This window comes from Grampus griseus (assembly GCF_964374135.1).
Source record: "Grampus griseus genome assembly, chromosome: 12".
NCBI classification, from domain to species: domain Eukaryota; kingdom Metazoa; phylum Chordata; class Mammalia; order Artiodactyla; family Delphinidae; genus Grampus; species Grampus griseus.
Genome location: NC_139006.1, coordinates 62,322,479 through 62,339,237, shown reverse-complemented (window position 1 = coordinate 62,339,237; position 16,759 = coordinate 62,322,479). Strand labels below are relative to the sequence as shown.

The following is a 16,759-nucleotide window of genomic DNA, read 5'->3' as shown; positions in this document are numbered from 1 at the left end:
TCCCTGACAGGTGACTCCCCACCAATGTGCTTGGCATAGAGTGACTGCTTAGGTGTCTCTGGGATTGGGAAACTCACTTCCCCCGAGGGCATCCCAGTCCTTTGTTGGATAGCCCTACATAGAAAATGTTTCTTTTGGTGAGCTAAAACATTCCTCTTTATAATTCAACCCACTAATTCAAATTCCGCCTTCTGGAATGATTCAGAGTGTCTGCTACTCCTTCCACAAATATTCCCTAGCCCCCTCATCCTTTCTCCTGCTTCACTGTGCCCAGTTCCCTTTGGGGTCCTGTTGCCCCTCTGACTGATGCTCAGCAGTGGCCTTCAGAGCCTCTCCCAGTCCCCACGCCACCCTGGCACCACCGGCCCTGCAGAGGGGTTTTGCCTCTGTGTGAAGTGAGCCCTGGACTGCACCTGAGAAAGGACTTGAACCAAAGTGAGTGGCTCTCAGAGGCCCTGCCAGCCAGAGGAGGAAAGAACTCCTGCAGGAGGCCTGTGCACCTTGGAGGATGATCAAGAACAGGATTCGCTGGATGAACCCCCGATGAAGGGTCCCTGGAAGGCAACCTGGAAATCTGCCTTGTTAACAAGCTCCCCTGGGAGCCTGAATGTGGCCCAAGTTTCAAGTCACTGAGCCGGGGTTTGCCTGTCTGGACTCTTCTGAAGGCCCTGGCTCCGTGTCTCGTCTCAGAAGAGTCTTAGTGGTGAAGCAACAAGGGGTGGGAATCTGAGAACAACTGTCTTACTGAAGCCTTCATTTGGGGACAAAGATTGGAGGGTTTTCCCTCTCTCTGGATGGGTTTCACCAAGTAAAGATTGAGGAGAGAAAGAGAAGACTTTGCTCCTTCTTGGCTCAATGTCCTCAGCAGGTCAAAGGCCAGCCGTCAGGGCTGTGCGGGTGGAGTGTCCTCCGTGGGTTCCCTGCAGGATTCTGCACTGTGTCATCTCTAGAGGGCAGCCCTGTACTGCTGGACAGGATTCGAGATGGGAAGGGATGAAATTAGATTTCTTCTCACCTCCCCACCTCAGTCCTTTGCCCTGAGCAACTTCATGAGACTTTGAGATTTAGGAAATTCAATTCAATTAGCTTTTCAACATACTCAGTGAGACTCTAATATGTGCCCAGCACTGCGCTAGGGGCTGTGAGAGAAGCCATATGAGAGAAGGAAGTCCTGCTCCCAGACCTCTTTTAAGTTCTTGAGGAACATAGAATTCTCACCTGCAGGAAACAGCAAACAGCACAAGGAGGAGATGGTGAAACTTGGAAATCATTGACACAGAGAACATGGCAGAGCCAAGCAACACAGAGGAGCAAGACACATGGGGGCTGGGACATGAAGGAAGTCTCTAGGGAGGAGGTGGGCAGAGGGGCTCTGATTTGGGCCTCAGTTAAAACAGCTCTAATTTTTATCAGCTTCATATATTAGGCATAAGACATCTAAAAAAAAAAAAGATTCTGGTACATGAAAAATAGAAAGCTATTGTAGGAAGGGGAAAGGGAAGGGAAAGTTGCCTCAACCCTTAGAATTGTTGGCACCCAAAGAAAATCTAGAGGAATCTCCATTTCACACCACATAGCAATCCTTGGCTTTTGCTACCCCACCCTAAGGCAGGCTCCGGTTGGGGAGACCCGGGCAGGGCTCAACATGTTGTCAAGTTTACCTTGAGCTCCACCACCCCCTGACTTGAGGCCATGGCCAAGGCTTAAGCATTTTGGGGTTACAGAGAATGGATTTCTGTTCAATAAATTGAGCAAAGATACAGGAAGCCGATACAGGTCTTTAAATGAGGTAATGCCTGAACATGCATTTGCTAGCTATTATTGGTTCCTCTGGTCTTTGCATTGGTTATGGCCTTGACAACTTACATATAAATTTGATTTTTATTTGCATAATCAATTTCCCCCCATGAATTTTTATACTGTGATGCAGCATAGAGAACAGATTGGAGAAGACAGAGTAGAGGCTGGGGACCCAGTGGGAGTCATTTCAGTATCCAGAGGAGAAACGCTGGTGGTGGGTTAGTTGTATTTGCGTTGATTCATGCAACCCAAGGCAACAAGTTAGTAGATAAAAACAGAAGTCCCCTCTACCTCTGATTTCTACTCTGCACGCAGTTCAGCCATGACCATTTAGAACCAATGTCAGGCGACTTGTGTCTTGCTTGGTTATTGAAAGTAATGGTGACAATTCATGCATTGCTGGAGGGAAGGGTGGATGGTTGGTAGCTACTTTGGCCCCTGTTCTTCTCTACTCAGGACCTGAATGAGCTGAGACTTTCTCTGTCTTCATCTCCAGGTAACAAGTATGAACTCAAGGTGTACACTGGTGATGTCATTGGTGCAGGGACTGATGCTGACATCTTCATCAATATCTTTGGAGAGTATGGAGACACAGGTAATGGGTTTGAAATCCTTTCTTCAAAAGCCATGCCCAGAACTACTTCTTAAGTGGGCTGTTTTCCACCCTCCTGGAAGAGGAAGGCAACTCCAGTCTCCTCTAGGCTCTCCTGTTGAGCCTCTCTCTTCTTGTGACGTGGTTTGTCATGGCCTTCCTTGGGCAGCATGGTGTCCATCTTGTCAAGTTTGTGTGTGTGGTGTGTTTTCAGAGTAAGTTGTGCTTGGATTTTTGGTTGATTTAAAATCATCCTGCATCCTAGAACAGACCCAGGCTCCACATCTCCAGGGGACTCATCCTCACTTACTCTCTATCTATCTCCCTAGGCTCCATGCCCATCTTGAATTATATTTTGGGATGTGACTGGGCATGGCCTGATTCATTGCATGATTTGGGGCAGACAAGAATGGGGCCAGGGGATAGACTTACACTTGGCCTCATAGGTGGAGCAGGAACTGAGGGCACAGACACAGCTGCCGGTGTTGGAAGGAAGTTCAGGCCAGCAGAACTGAGACAGGTGGTGTTGTCCTGCTTCTGCCAATTTAAGGGACTACTACAGGAGTCAGAAAGCTACAAAGACATGAATTTTGGACACAGTATATTAAATAATAAAAATGCATTGCTGGGATTTTAAGAAAAAAGAGAAATCTCCAGGTGTCAGAAATGAAGAGAGAACTTAAACTAAAGTATCAGCTATGAATTGATGCTGTGGATCTTGGAATCAGGGAGCCTTTATGTTCAACAATCTACAGGATGGATTTCCATACACATTTGGGGTCAGAAAATGATATTTTGGCTCTGTATGAGGCAAAATATGCAAAAAATTAGAACCACACATAAAGCCAGGATCCCTGAAGTTCACAGGAACATCTTCAGTGAAAAAATAGACTAGGAAAAAAATTGCTCATCAGTATAGTAAACTTATCTCTGTAAGAACTCTAGATTAAAAAGACAGTTAATGGGAAATTGATATCTTAGGCTTACACACATGTGGGCTTGAGGTCTGATTTTACACTACAAGTGTGATTTGGGAACCCTCCCCCTCAGGTACAGAAAATTCATTCCATGCCAGTAATACCCTTTGGTGGTTGGCAGAAGCACTTGCAAGACTTCATGAGATTCCCACAGATAAAGTACTGGAGATGAGTTCACGTTCCAAAACTACAAAACACTCAAGGACACAATCCACCATGACTAACCATCAATAGACACAACACACAATAAGATTAAATTCTCCAGAATTTCAGGTAATAGAGTTATCTGAGAAAGGCTATAACTTAAGTATGTTTAAACTGTCTATAGACATGAAACAAACAGTTAAGGAAAACAACAAGGCACTATGAAAAATATAGCAAACAGAAATACAGTAAGTGAAAATATAGTTACTAAATATAAACACTTAATGGTTGGGTTAAACAACACAATTAGAAACTGTTGAATAGAGAATTATTGAACTGTAAGAGAAATATAAACAAAACATGCAGATGTGGCCGAGACATAAAGGGTTGGAAAATATCAGTGAGAGGTCATGAGATGTGGAGGAGAGAATAAGTTCTGACATGTTGAACAGGAGTTTCAGAAACAGAATATATAGAATAGGTGAGAGGAAATATTTGAATAGATAATGGCTGATCACGTTTTTTCAGAATTAAGCAAAGATATGACTCTTCAGATTAAAGTAACAAAAGACACTGAACATGATAAATAAAAACAGATCCACATTTAGATTCATTGTAGTGAAGCCAAAGGCCAAGAGAAAGATCTTAAAAGTAACCAGATTTGGTGGATTATTTTCTATAAACGCAATTAGATTGATAGCAAATTCCTATCAGCAAGCTATAGAGGATATAAGTTTATGGAATAATATCTTCAATCTTCTGGGAATTCCCTGGTGGTCCAGTGGTCGTGGAACTAAGATCCCATAAGTTGTGTGGCATGGCCAAAATAAAAAAAGCAAAAACAAAACAAAAAACAAACAAAAAACACCCAAACTTCAATCTTCTGAGCAAGGACATATATCAACCTAGAATTCTGTACTCAACTAGGTTATCATTCCAGAGTGAAGGCAAAATTAATGGATTTCCAAGCAAACAAAGAGAAATAGGACTGACCACTCACTCATAGACCCACGCTTATATAACCACTGAAGGATATACTTTAAGAAAAAGGAAATTGTACCCAGAAGAAAAGTGTGAGATGCAAGAAACAAAGATGAGCCCCCCAAATGATAATTATATAACAAATTTAAGAAAGCATTGACTATAAAAAATGATACTAATAATAACTATTATCAAGACATGAGAAAATGTGGACCCTAAACACTGAAAGATAGCAGTCTTTGAGAAAGAAAGGAGATAATGAGAGTTAAAACATAACTTGGTTGTAGCCCATTCCCCTACCCTAGGAGAGCAGATAAGTTGATTAACTTTAGACTTTAATAGTCAAGTATGCATATTAAAATTGTAAAAGTAACCACCCCCAAATAGAAATGTATAATTTCTAAACCAATGGAGGGAATAAAAGGGAATAAAGACTCAATCAACCAAATAGAAGTCAGGAAATGAAGAAAAAAAAAGCATGGCTACTAGCAAAAAGTAAGATAAGTGTGTAAATAATACAATAAATAGAAATAAACTAAACTCATCAATTAAAGAATAGATATTCTCATATTAAATTAAAAGAAATAAAATCCAGCTTAAATATATGATACATAAATGTCTGAGAATATATACAATGGAATAAAGTATACCAGGAACATATCAACTACAAGAAAGAAGCTGGTGCTGCTATATTAATATCCATCAAATTAAACTTTCAGACAAAACACTTCATTAGAAATAAGTGTATTATACAATGACAAAAAGAGCAATTAACCTGGAAGATATGATAATTCTGAACTTGTACAGTTTTAACAACATATTTTCAAAATATGTGAAGCAAAAAATAATAAAATTCTTGGAGAAACTTGACAAGTACATAATCATAGTGGAAGATTTTAATACAACACTCTCAGTAACTGATAAGTCAAATGGATAAAAATTTAGTATGGGTGCAGATTTTAACAACACAGTTAATAGCCTTGATCTAATGGAAGTATGTAGATTCCTAAATCCAAATGGTAGAGAATACATTCTTTTCAAGTGCATAATGACAAATGCAAGTGAATCAATAACATAGAGACAACATTCTTTGATCACAAGTCAATAAAATTAGAAGAAACTTCAACCTCTGGCCCCATTTAGAAATAAAACTTAATTTTCATAAAAACTAATGATCATCTATAAAATCATTAGAACTTAAAAATCATTAGAACCAATGAGAAAGTTTAATAAAGGTGTTGGATACAAGATTAATACACAAATATTAACATAAACAGCAAGCAAATATTTAATTTAAAAATATATGATTTACAATAGCAATTATATGTCTAAGAAAAACTAGCAAAAGCACATTCTGGAAAAAAATAAAGATTTCTACTTAAGGATACACAAGAATAACTAAATATATGGAAAAATATATTATGTTCATGGATGAGAAAAGCCTTAAGTTCAGTAAGATATCCAAATTTCTCAGATTATTCTATAAATGCAATGCAATTTCAGTCAAATTCCCAAAAGGCAATATCCCACAGCTTAAGCTGCTATTAAAATTCATGTCCACAAAGGGCTAAGTATTGCCAAGATAACTTTGAATAATGAAAATAATATTTACAGTATTAATAATATGAGGATATTTACCCTGCCAAATATTAAAACATTCAGATCTCTAAAAACTAAAACAGTAAGATATGGATAGAAGGATAAACAAATAAACGAATAGAATAAAGAGTCTAGAAATACACAGAAAATGGTATAAATCAGAGGGAAGAGGATGAAATATTCAACTACTGATGTTTAAACAATTGTCTAACCATATGAGAAAAGATAAAAGTAGATCTTTTTACCTTTCATCATACACAAAAATAGGTTCCAAATGGGCTAGAGACTTAAATGTGAAAAAGCAAACTATGAAATTTTTAGAAGAAACTTTGAGTGTCTTTTTAAAAATCTCAATTTAGGATGGAGTTTCTTGAACAATTCACTAAAAGCACAAACAACAAAGGGGAATATTGATAAAGTCCATTAAAACAAGAAAAATGTCTATATGCTAAAAGCCATAGACAAAGGAAAGACAATAGAAAAATATGATAAAGTACATGAACAGGAAAATTATGGAAGAGCAAGGTCTAAATGGCCAATATATATATGAACCAATCTCTCAGATGTATGTATTGAATATATATATGAATGTCTTTCCAAATAATCTTTTAACCTTTTCAAATAATCAAGGGAATGCAAATTAAAACCATAATTAGATGCCATTGTACACACACTGAAACAAAATTTTAAATATATGTGTTAATAATGATTATGGGGAATGGGAACCCTCATGCACTGCTGGTGGTAATTGATGTAGTACAACCATTTTGGAAGGTAATTTTGCAATACCTAATACACTGAAGATGAATATACCTCAGGACCCAGCAACTCTATAGGTGTCTATTCAGATCAGTTCTTACAAATGGGCAGCAGAAGGTAAGTACAAGAGAGTCCAATTCAGTGCTGTTTACAATAGCAATCAACTAGAAACAATCAAACGTACATCGGTGAAAGAATGAACACATAATAGTGTTTTCTTCATTCAATGACTATTATACAGAAGTTGGACGAATTCTGTTACTAGCATCAACAGAATAATCTCAAAAGCATGACATTAACTTAAAAAAAAGTAAGTTGCACAAGGGTGTGTGATGATAGGACGATGGTAACAGGAGCAATAGCAACGGCCCTGTCCCTTATACAGCACCTACCATCTCCAGGCGCTGCCCTAAGGGCTTTGCACACATCCATTCAGTTAATTCTCACAGCAGCCCCAATGAGGTGGAGCCCTTATCATCCCTATTGTACAGACAAGGAACTTATCTTAAGACAGAGCAACGTGCACTATGATCTTATTTCTGTAAAATTCTAAAACATTCAAAAATAATATATTTTCTTTATGGATACATACATGTGCAAGCAAAAATTCACGGGAACAATGGATACCAGTTGACTATAGTGTTTGTTTGTGGGAGGGTGTGGCGGGGGAAGGGATGGACCATGAGACTTTAGACCTACCCGTCATGTTTAATTTCCTTTAAAAAAGAGAAAGGCCTAAGTTAATTACACAAAATGTTAATATCTGTTATACCTCTTACATCTGGGTGGTGGGTACATGGATGACTATTATTATTATCTATATGTTTGAGGTGTGGCAATTTAAAATTTAGAAAAATTTAAAGAATCAAATTTTGGAAAAGAAAGAAAACAGAATAGCATAAGCAAAAGGCTGGTGCTTAGGTGGGGTTGTAAGGGTTAATGTGACTGGTAGGCCTCGGAGGGTAATAATGGAAAACTGAAAAGTAGAAGGAACAGGTTAGATCGAGTCCTAACTATGTGCTCACTACCTGTGTGCCTTTTGGCCAGTTGTTTAGCTTCTCCAAGTCTCAGTTTCTTCATCTGCAAAACAGAGTTGATAATACTTCCCTCCTAGATTGTGCCGTGGAATAAGTGAGGGAAGAAACCGTGTTAAACACCCAGCAGTGTCTGATGCTACTTATCATCACTGTTTTCCAGAGGAGTCAGGCCTAAGGAAGCCTGCTGGCTGATGTCAGGGTCCCAGCCACAGCCCCTAGACCAACGACCATGGTTGTGTTCCTAGTTCAGGGCCAGCAGCCAGTAAACAAGGCAGGGCCTCAGGTCCAGGGATGGGGGTGCAAATCAGTTTACTAGGGTGGGGACTCTGGGCTAAGGCAGAAATCAGAAGCCCAGTTGTGGGTCCTGGGCACAAGCCACACACAAGGCAAGCCTTGGCCTTGACTGGTGGCTGGAGGGATTTAAGGAGCCTGTAGATCTTGGGGTGAAGCTGCCCTTTTTTTAAATTAATAAACTTTATTTTTTAGAGCAGTTTTAGGTTCACAGCAAAATCGAGTGGAAGTACAGAGAGTGTCCACATACCTCCTGTCACAACCCACCACCTCGCACCGTGGTAACTTTTGAAACCATCCTTCAGTGGGCAGCCCATTAAAGTCTGGAGCTGTTTCTTTCTCGTCCTCTGGTCTCCTTTGTAACTTTCTCATGTGTCTGTGCATACAGGTGAGCGTAGGCTGGAGAATGGAAAGGACAACTTTGAAAAGGGAGCGGAAGACAAGTTCACAGTGGATGCCCCGGATCTGGGACAGCTCGTGAAGATCAATGTTGGCCACAATAACAAGGGGCCGTCTGCAGGCTGGTTCCTGTCAAAGGTGGGTTCAGCTGACTGTCTGTGGTCAGTTGGCCTGAGAGGCAGGAATTCTGGCTCTTCAGAAGTTATATTTCAGCCCTAACTTCCCTCTTTAGATCTGTCTCCACTCTTCTGCCTAAGTCCACTGGCCAACCATGCTGCCCTCCCAGTAGCCTCCAAGGCTTTGCCTGTGTTATCACCTTCCTAGAAGGACCACTTCTGTCATCTGAACCCAGCCAGGGTCTGATCATCCTTCAGGGCTCTACCATGAAGTGTTTGCCCTCTGGCCACCAGAACCTCTCCCTCCCATGAATGTCTATAACCCCGCCGGGCTTGTAGCGGTTCATTTCACCTTAATCATAAGCTACATTGTGACTTATCTTGGCCTGTTGCTTTGTACCTCAAACTTCTGGATCTCAGGTTCTCATGATTTCACCTACCCAGGACAAAGTGAAGAATCAAGAAGAAAGCAAAAAGGCTTCTGAGAAGCTAAGACATATCTGGCTCAAAGTTCATGAGGAGAGCTCATGTCCCTGGCATTACCTTGCTCTGCCCTGATTCTGAAGGCAAGACCCCTCAGATTCTCACTCAGTGCTTGCTTATAATCCCTTCTAGCAAACTTGCTACCTGTAATTTTAAACCTATAGTAGAAAATTAGAAGGAAAAAGACACACTGTAATTGGTAGGGTTATTGAGAACTGTAATGGGGAGTCAGAGAAGATATAAAAAGCCAAAAGAATATTGAAAAATTATGGAAGTCTGAGGTCATTTAGAAAATGGACTATGTATTTTCCTTAGTCACGAGCTCTCCATCTATTTCAGCTCATCACAGAATGATAGGAGAAGATTGATGGGTAACATATTTTGGAAAATATTTTGAAAAGGTCTTATGGCCTAAAAACAGAAAACCCTCGGATTATAATAATTTGACTATTTAGAATGAAGCTGTCTGATAGTTGAGGTTTTGTTATTCCTTAATCTATCATCTTGTCTCAGTTAGGAACATATCTGGCTGCAAGTATCAGAAAATTGAAGTGCAATGTTAACCGATCAGGGGCTTATTTTTCTCATCTCACATGAGATACAGAGATGGTCAGCTCAGGGCTGGCGCAGCTACTTTCTGAGACTCCTGGTCTCTCGCTGTGTCACCATCCTCAGCACTGCGGCTTTCATCCTCCAGCTTGTTGTCTCATGATCACGTGGTGGCTGCTGAACCTCTCTGCATCTCATCTGTGTTCTAGGCAGGAAGGAAAGAGAAGACCAAAGGGGAAAGACATTTTTCTGGCAAGTCTTGCTTTATTTTGAGAGAAACAAAGCTCTCCTTGGAACTTTTGCCTGTGTCACGTGGCCACCCTAGCTACGCTGGAAACTGGGACTTCAAGTAGGCTTTCCAGCCCTCATAGTAGAAGTAGGCTAAGAAGGTGATTGGAAAGGGTGTTGAGTAAGCATCCTTGAGTGTCTGCCACACGTCTCTCCATAACTAGCCTCAAAGTTCCTTGAGGGTACCTCCCAGCTCTTGGCATGGGACAAGGTGCTGAATCAGTGGAGCAAGGAATGGCCAAGTGTCCTTTGGAAAGAGGGGGCTGGCCTGGCCCTAAGGGCAGCCAGCCTAATTCTGAACAGGGTTCCAGGAGGCTAAGTGGAACTGCTGCTTGGATTGGAGAAGAAATGGGGCAGGAGTCCAGGTCCCAAAGAGCCAATGTGCGGGCAGAGGTGTGTCTTCAGGGCAGACAAGGGAGAGGAGGCAGGTGTGTTTTAGGACCTCAGCCAGGATGGGGCACAGAGCAGGTACCTTGCAGCCCAGTTCCTTCATCCTGGGAGGGAAGACTGAATGAAAACACAGGTGTAGTGGAAGGAGCCGCAAAGTGCACCCGAGGGCCTGAGGGAGGCCTTGACGTAGTCGTTGCAGCTGTACTTCTTGAAGGCAGCTTCCTTCTTGATCACCTGGGCCCTCACCCCCTATGCTCTCGGGAGCTATGTGAAGGAGGCAGGTTTGCACACCGAAACAGGTCCTTTTGTCATCTTCATGCTCAAAGGACAGGGCAGCTTGGCGAGATGTGAAATATATGGGTGAGAACACTTTTTTCCTTTAAAACATTATAAATCTTGTTCTGTTACCTTCTGAAATTTGACATCGAAGCCAAGCAGACATTTATTTCTTTCTGGACAAACTGTTTTGTGGTTTTTTGTTTTTCATCCAGGATGCTTATGGGATTTTTTTCTTTTTATTTATAATTTAATTCTTGCCAGATAATGTCTAGGAGTGGGGTCTTTGTTAGTTCATTCATCTTCCCTCCTCTCCCCTCCTCTCCCTTCTCCTTTACTCCCCTCCTCTCCCATTTCCACCCTTCCTCCCTTCTTCCATCTCTCCCTCCCTCCTTCCTTCCTTCCTTCCTTCCTTCCTTCCTTCCTTCCTTCTTTCCTTCCCTTGTTTTTAACTTCTCTGGAACAAGTTGAATCTTTTCCATGATGCCTAGGATTATTTGTTTGTTTATAGCTCGGAAAAAAGATTTCCTATTATATACTAGATTCTTACTTGAATGGCTTTTTTCGGGTCTCTTCTTCAGGAGCACCAGTTATCCATTTATTGGCTCTCCACTCTCTGTCTTCCAAAGATCTCAGCTTCCCTTTTATTCCTTTCATCTCTATTTTCTTTGCATTCCATAAGAACTTGTCAAATTCTCCCCCACCTCATTATTGATTTGATTTTTCACACTACCAGTTGCATTTCTTTCTACTATTAATATGCATTTTAATTCTGAATGTTTCTTCTATTTTTTTCTTCTTACGAAAGTAATATATATTTATTGTAAAAAGTTTAGGAAATACAAGTAAGCAAAAATAAGATAATCTGAACCACCATAATTTCACCACCCAGAAATTACATATCCTCCAGACATTTTTCTGTGAATGAATACACATATGTCATTTTTAATAATGGGTTCATAATAAGCACAATGTTTTACAAACTGTTTCATTTTTACTTTCAAGTGTAACATGCCTGTTTCCCCATGCTATTGAAATAGAATAACATTGATATTTTACAATGTAATTTTTAATGCCTATAATATTTCATTGCCCAGATATACCATGAATTATTAAACCAATTCCCCTTTGTTGAACATTTCAATTTTTTTCTCAAAATTATTGATATTATAAATTGTGCTGCAACAAACATTCTTGTAGCTTATCCTTATACACATCTATGATTATTTCCTACAATTAATTCCTAGGAGATGGTTAAAGGGCATGCAGAATTGTAAGAACTTTGATGTATTTGCTGCTGTATAGTATTGCTTTCCTGGATACCTTTCCCATGTAATCTAGCTCTCCTTTCATATCATTTTATTGCCTTTTCACTGCAGCCCTTTCTATTTAAAGATGTTTACTCCTGTTCATAAAGACCATATCTTCTTATATTCTATTAAGCATACCCGTTTCTTGAATTCTTTTTCTGTATCCTTTATCCAGTCCTTTCCAGAGTTCTGCTCCTCTTCTGATTCTTCAGAATGATGTTTCCTTCCTCCCTCCCTCCTTCCTACTCTTCCGCCTTCCTTTTCCTCTTCTTACTGGTTGCTAGTCAGACACTATTTTAAACCAGAAGCCCAAGCAGGCTACTTTCAGTGTGAGATTGGTTATTCTCTTTGGAGCCAGTGTTATGTGTAGGGGCAAGTTCAGGGCCTGGTTGTCAGGTCCCCACCTGTCCCCTGAGTGTCAAGGTGGGTGTCCCTCCAAAGGTTCACTGGCTTCTGAAGAACTCCTAACAGTCTGTTCCTTTAATGTAAGCCAAACCAAAATGCCCCTTGGGGATAAGACATAAAAATAATTCAGGAATTTTGCAGGTCAGAACACCTGGATTTACTAGATATTTTCCTGAAGGAAGAATTACGATGAGAGAGGAGGAAGGCGGGTTTTAGGTCCCAGGTAGGGTGGACTCAAGCTGAAAACCAGAGGCTAGAGGAAACCCTGGGCCACCTCTCATCGCTTTGTGACTACACAATGCATAGCCAGCCCTCACCTCCTGCCTTCCCTCTTGACTGGGTCTCCACGCTGCCCCCTCCTCACCTAACCTCCACAGAGACACCAATTAAAATACTGTTAAATTGTCTGCATTTCCAAATTTGACACTTGCACAGTAAGTGCTCCCATTCTCGAAGTTGCCCGGTTGGTTGCCTTGGACATCACATGACAACTGCTCCTTTGGTATTTATGTGTGAGGGCTTGGTGGGATAAATCTGAAAGCCAATATTATTAACCCCTTCATAAGTCATCTCCCTCCTCTTCTTCCTTAGTCAATTGCCCATGTGTGTTCCTCAGCCCCCTGTTCTTTATCCCCTCTCCGGGGCTGGCATCCTCCCTCCCCCAGGCTTTGCACATGGCTTGGGTCCCCGTGTCTGCTTAGTCCAACAATTGTGACTGACTCAACTGATCAGTTCAACTCAATGATCACCACAAAAGAGCAAGAGTCACGGGATGGAACATTACGCTGCCAGTGGGCCTTGCCCTTGGCCCATCTGCTTCAGTAGAGGACTTGCTTGAGGCCCCACAGCTCTTCAGTGACAGTACTGGGACCTGCCCCAGGTCCTCTGGACTCTGAGTCTGGACTCTCTCCACTGTGTCATGCATTAGAAAATCCAGAATTGGATGGATCGCCTGCCACATGCCTTAGGGAGCGTAAGTTCAACCAGTACCACTGACTCTAACAGGAAGAGGAGACAGAGGCTAATGAACAGATTTCAGGGACCTCAGGAAGCCCAACATGGCCTCATGTCACCAATTTATACTCAACATTCAACAAACATTTACTGATTGATTATTATATCCTAGGCCCTGAGCTACCAACTGCAGCTGTTGCAGTGAACATGGTTCTGCTTCTAAAAGAGACAAGGCGAGTTCCTGAATACTTCCTTACTATAAGGCAGGTTACTTACTTTAACCTTATATTCCAAAACTTCAGGAAAAGTCCAGCTTTCAGTGAACAAACATTCTGTCCTAAGTGTCCCACATGTGTTGATCAAACCAAATTTCCCAGTTTGAAAATCAGAAAACAGAATCACCCCAACTTTAATACGAAGCAGGATGAGATGAGTCTTACGTGAGGTACAAAAAAAATGTTGGGTGAGTTGTGCCTGATTGAGCAACAGAGAAGGCTTCAGGGAGGGTCCGTTGGAGCTGGGCCATGAAGATGGGCAGGGCTTTGCCAGGAGGAGCAGGGAGGAGGACTCCTTTGGGCAGAGGGGATGACAGATGAGGGGCAGCTGGAAGGTGGCACAGGGATACTAAATAACTGGACCAGGGCACAGGGCTCAGAGAACTGAGAAATAATGTCAGGAAGAAGGTGAGGGCAGGACCATCGCAGGCGCTGATCAGAATAAGCCATCGAAGGTCTTTATCGAATGAGGCAGCCGAGGCAGTAATGAAGGAGTGGGTGTGTGGGCAGGCTCAGAGGGGAGGGATGAAGTGTAGAGGAAAGGGCGAGGGAATTGCGGGTGTCACCATTCAAATGCTGTCATTTACCATGACTCATATTTGTGGTATGTTACACAGTAATTGACACAGTATTGCAGTGTGATGAGCGAGGTGCAGAGCGTGTGGGGAAGGAGGAGGACACCGACCCCCCTTCCTTCGCTGAGCTTTGTTCCCCCCATAGAACATTCCCTTGTTCTTCCATGACACCAGGTCTCCCCTGCTAAGCCCTGGATGCCAAGATTTTTTTCCAAGTAGGTTTGTAAACTCCAAAGTCTTCCTCTTTTATCTTCTCCTGTGTCAAAACCTACCTGCCCCTTGCCCTATGATCTAAGAACTCCAAATGTAAACCACAGTTCAATAGTGGTTCCTGGAATGTGGCGATGACTGCTTATGAGTCAAGCAAGGGCCACCTTTACTGGATAACAGATACGCATGTTCAAAGGGATGATTGGAAACAGGGATAGGTCTTGCATTCATTTCCTGCCCCGTGGCTGATACAGAGAGGGAACACTGTGGATCACCCAGACTGTCTGCATCTCAGGCACCTCGGCACGTGGGCGGGAAGGAGGAGACCCTTCAGCTTCTCCAGATTGCCCTATGTGTGTGGGGTTTGTTTCTTCTGCCCAGAATGGGTCTCCGCTCCAATCAGGTTATGGAAAGTTGGTGGAAATTATTCCCATATGGAGGAGGGAGAGCTGCTGTGAGTCATGGTTGACTCTCTACACTGATCTGCAAGGTATCGACTCCAAGACAAACCCCATGTGCTCACACAGACATGTTTACCCTGTGCGGGAGGAAATGCAGGCCCCCGTGTCCTGGACTGCTTGGATGTGTCTGTGAACCATCTGGAGAGAACAAGAAAGAAAGAACCCCTGCTTGGCAGCTTCCTCCTCTTTTTCGCGGTTGGTTTATCCTTCTTGGCTTTTCGTAACGGTGGTCTCGCCTCGTAACTGCTCTGTCCCTGTTGCTGCAGGACAGAGCGGGCTGCACCATGGACAGGCCCCCTTGTCTGGCTGCCATCTCGCCTCCCAAGGGCTCATGTCCCCTGGTTTCCCTCTTGCTTCTTAGAAGGTCAGCCCAGCCTATAGGCTTGCCTGCAGGTGAGAATATTCCTCCAGGAGATAACAGCTCTTGTCTTCCATTAGGTTATTGCTTCTGTCTGTCTGTCTCTCACACACCCACTCCAGGTGTGTGCTTCTATCATTCATGATAAAGGCCACTCTGTCTTTCCAGTCTTATTTTACAGTTGTCTCTGCCAGAACGACAGACTATGAAACTGTGGTCTGGAGGGAGCACCACCATTTCATTCTGTTAGCAAAAACCAGTCCTGAGCTGTCTTGAATTCTTAAAAGGAACTTTATGAAAACTCAGGGATGCCTGGGCAACTTGTGAACACAAGTGGAAAAGCTGCTTGTTTTCCCCCAGAGGGGCCCTTACTAATATCCTTTAAGCAACAGGGGTCATGGGTCCCAAGCAACAGGACCCATATCTGCAGAGGCCAGAATGCCTTTGGGAGAGTCCTCTGCCACGTCCCCCTGGACAATCTTCCTGTGCCGACGTAGGCTCCTTCCACATCTCACCCCTCTGCTCCTTCCTACAGCACTCACCATTTGCTACTAGATGTGTTCCAAAATGTTCCACCCTCTGGGAGCCAGCCTCCTCCAGCCTTATCCTGCAGACCTTGGGACTAACAGATGTCATCAGTAATTGTTTATATATTTCAATACTCATTTGGAAACTTTCCAGAACTGTTCCTGGACTTTTATACTTTTTATATCAGTGCTTAAGTGTTTATGTCTCAGCCTTTCTTTGTGATTTCAGAATGTCTGATTTTTAGAATCTTGTTGGTTATTCAAATATTCATTCATATATTTTCTCTTCCCTTTGTGGTTCAGCTACTTTTGTCCTACAGAGTTATTTAATGGCAACACATTCTATTTTTCAGATTAGCTGAACTTCTCAAGCCAGGAATGTCCATCAGCTATCAGGCCAGGAGAAGGCCCTTTATTGATGACATCTTTGTGAACTGTGAGGGTGTTTTGTCATTTGCTCTTGGAATTATGGCTGGCACACCAGTCTGTGAACATTTAAAGACAGAAATGGTGAATCTGTATATCTGTCGATTAGTAGACTTGACAGCTTATCTGATAAACTAATTCTTTTCCTTCTTCACCTTGCTCTTCCAACCCTGTGAGGGTCAGCATAAAGGGGGTCAGGAGGTATAGCCCAGATCCTTGGCTCCCCAATCTCCCCACAGCCTCAACCCTGGGAGAGGAAAGATATAGAGAAATGTGCAGATACATGAATTGGGAGAGGCTGGACTTCCTTTCAAGGCAGAACCGCTTCTGGACAGGCCACAGAGGTCTCCAGGCAGTCAGCTCTGAAAGTACAGACACTCGATAGAAATCAGCAAGCTCTGAAGGCTGACTCACACCAACCAAACTTACAAGGGACTGACTTATAAACCAGAGCTTAAATGCTGATGTATCTGGAGAGAGAACCCTGGTGGGACGGCTGGTCTTGGCCACTGGCTCAGGCCACTCACCCCTCTCTGGTGGGTGGTATACTCAGGAGTTCAGCTCTCAGCCCAGAAGA

General features: G+C 42.4%; 1 protein-coding gene across 3 annotated transcripts in view; it reads left to right on the top strand.

Moving 5' to 3' along the window:
• The window catches only part of LOXHD1 (lipoxygenase homology PLAT domains 1), a gene marked incomplete at both ends in the record, with an annotated part of 202,517 nt that overhangs the window by 35,228 nt on the left and 150,530 nt on the right, over positions 1 to 16,759 (top strand). For all 3 annotated transcript variants that reach the window (XM_082668195.1, XM_082668194.1, XM_082668193.1), the window contains 2 exons: positions 2,297 to 2,395; positions 8,569 to 8,717. In XM_082668195.1, the coding sequence (XP_082524321.1) occupies positions 2,297 to 2,395; positions 8,569 to 8,717 (248 nt within the window). The remainder of the gene's footprint in view (positions 1 to 2,296; positions 2,396 to 8,568; positions 8,718 to 16,759) is intronic.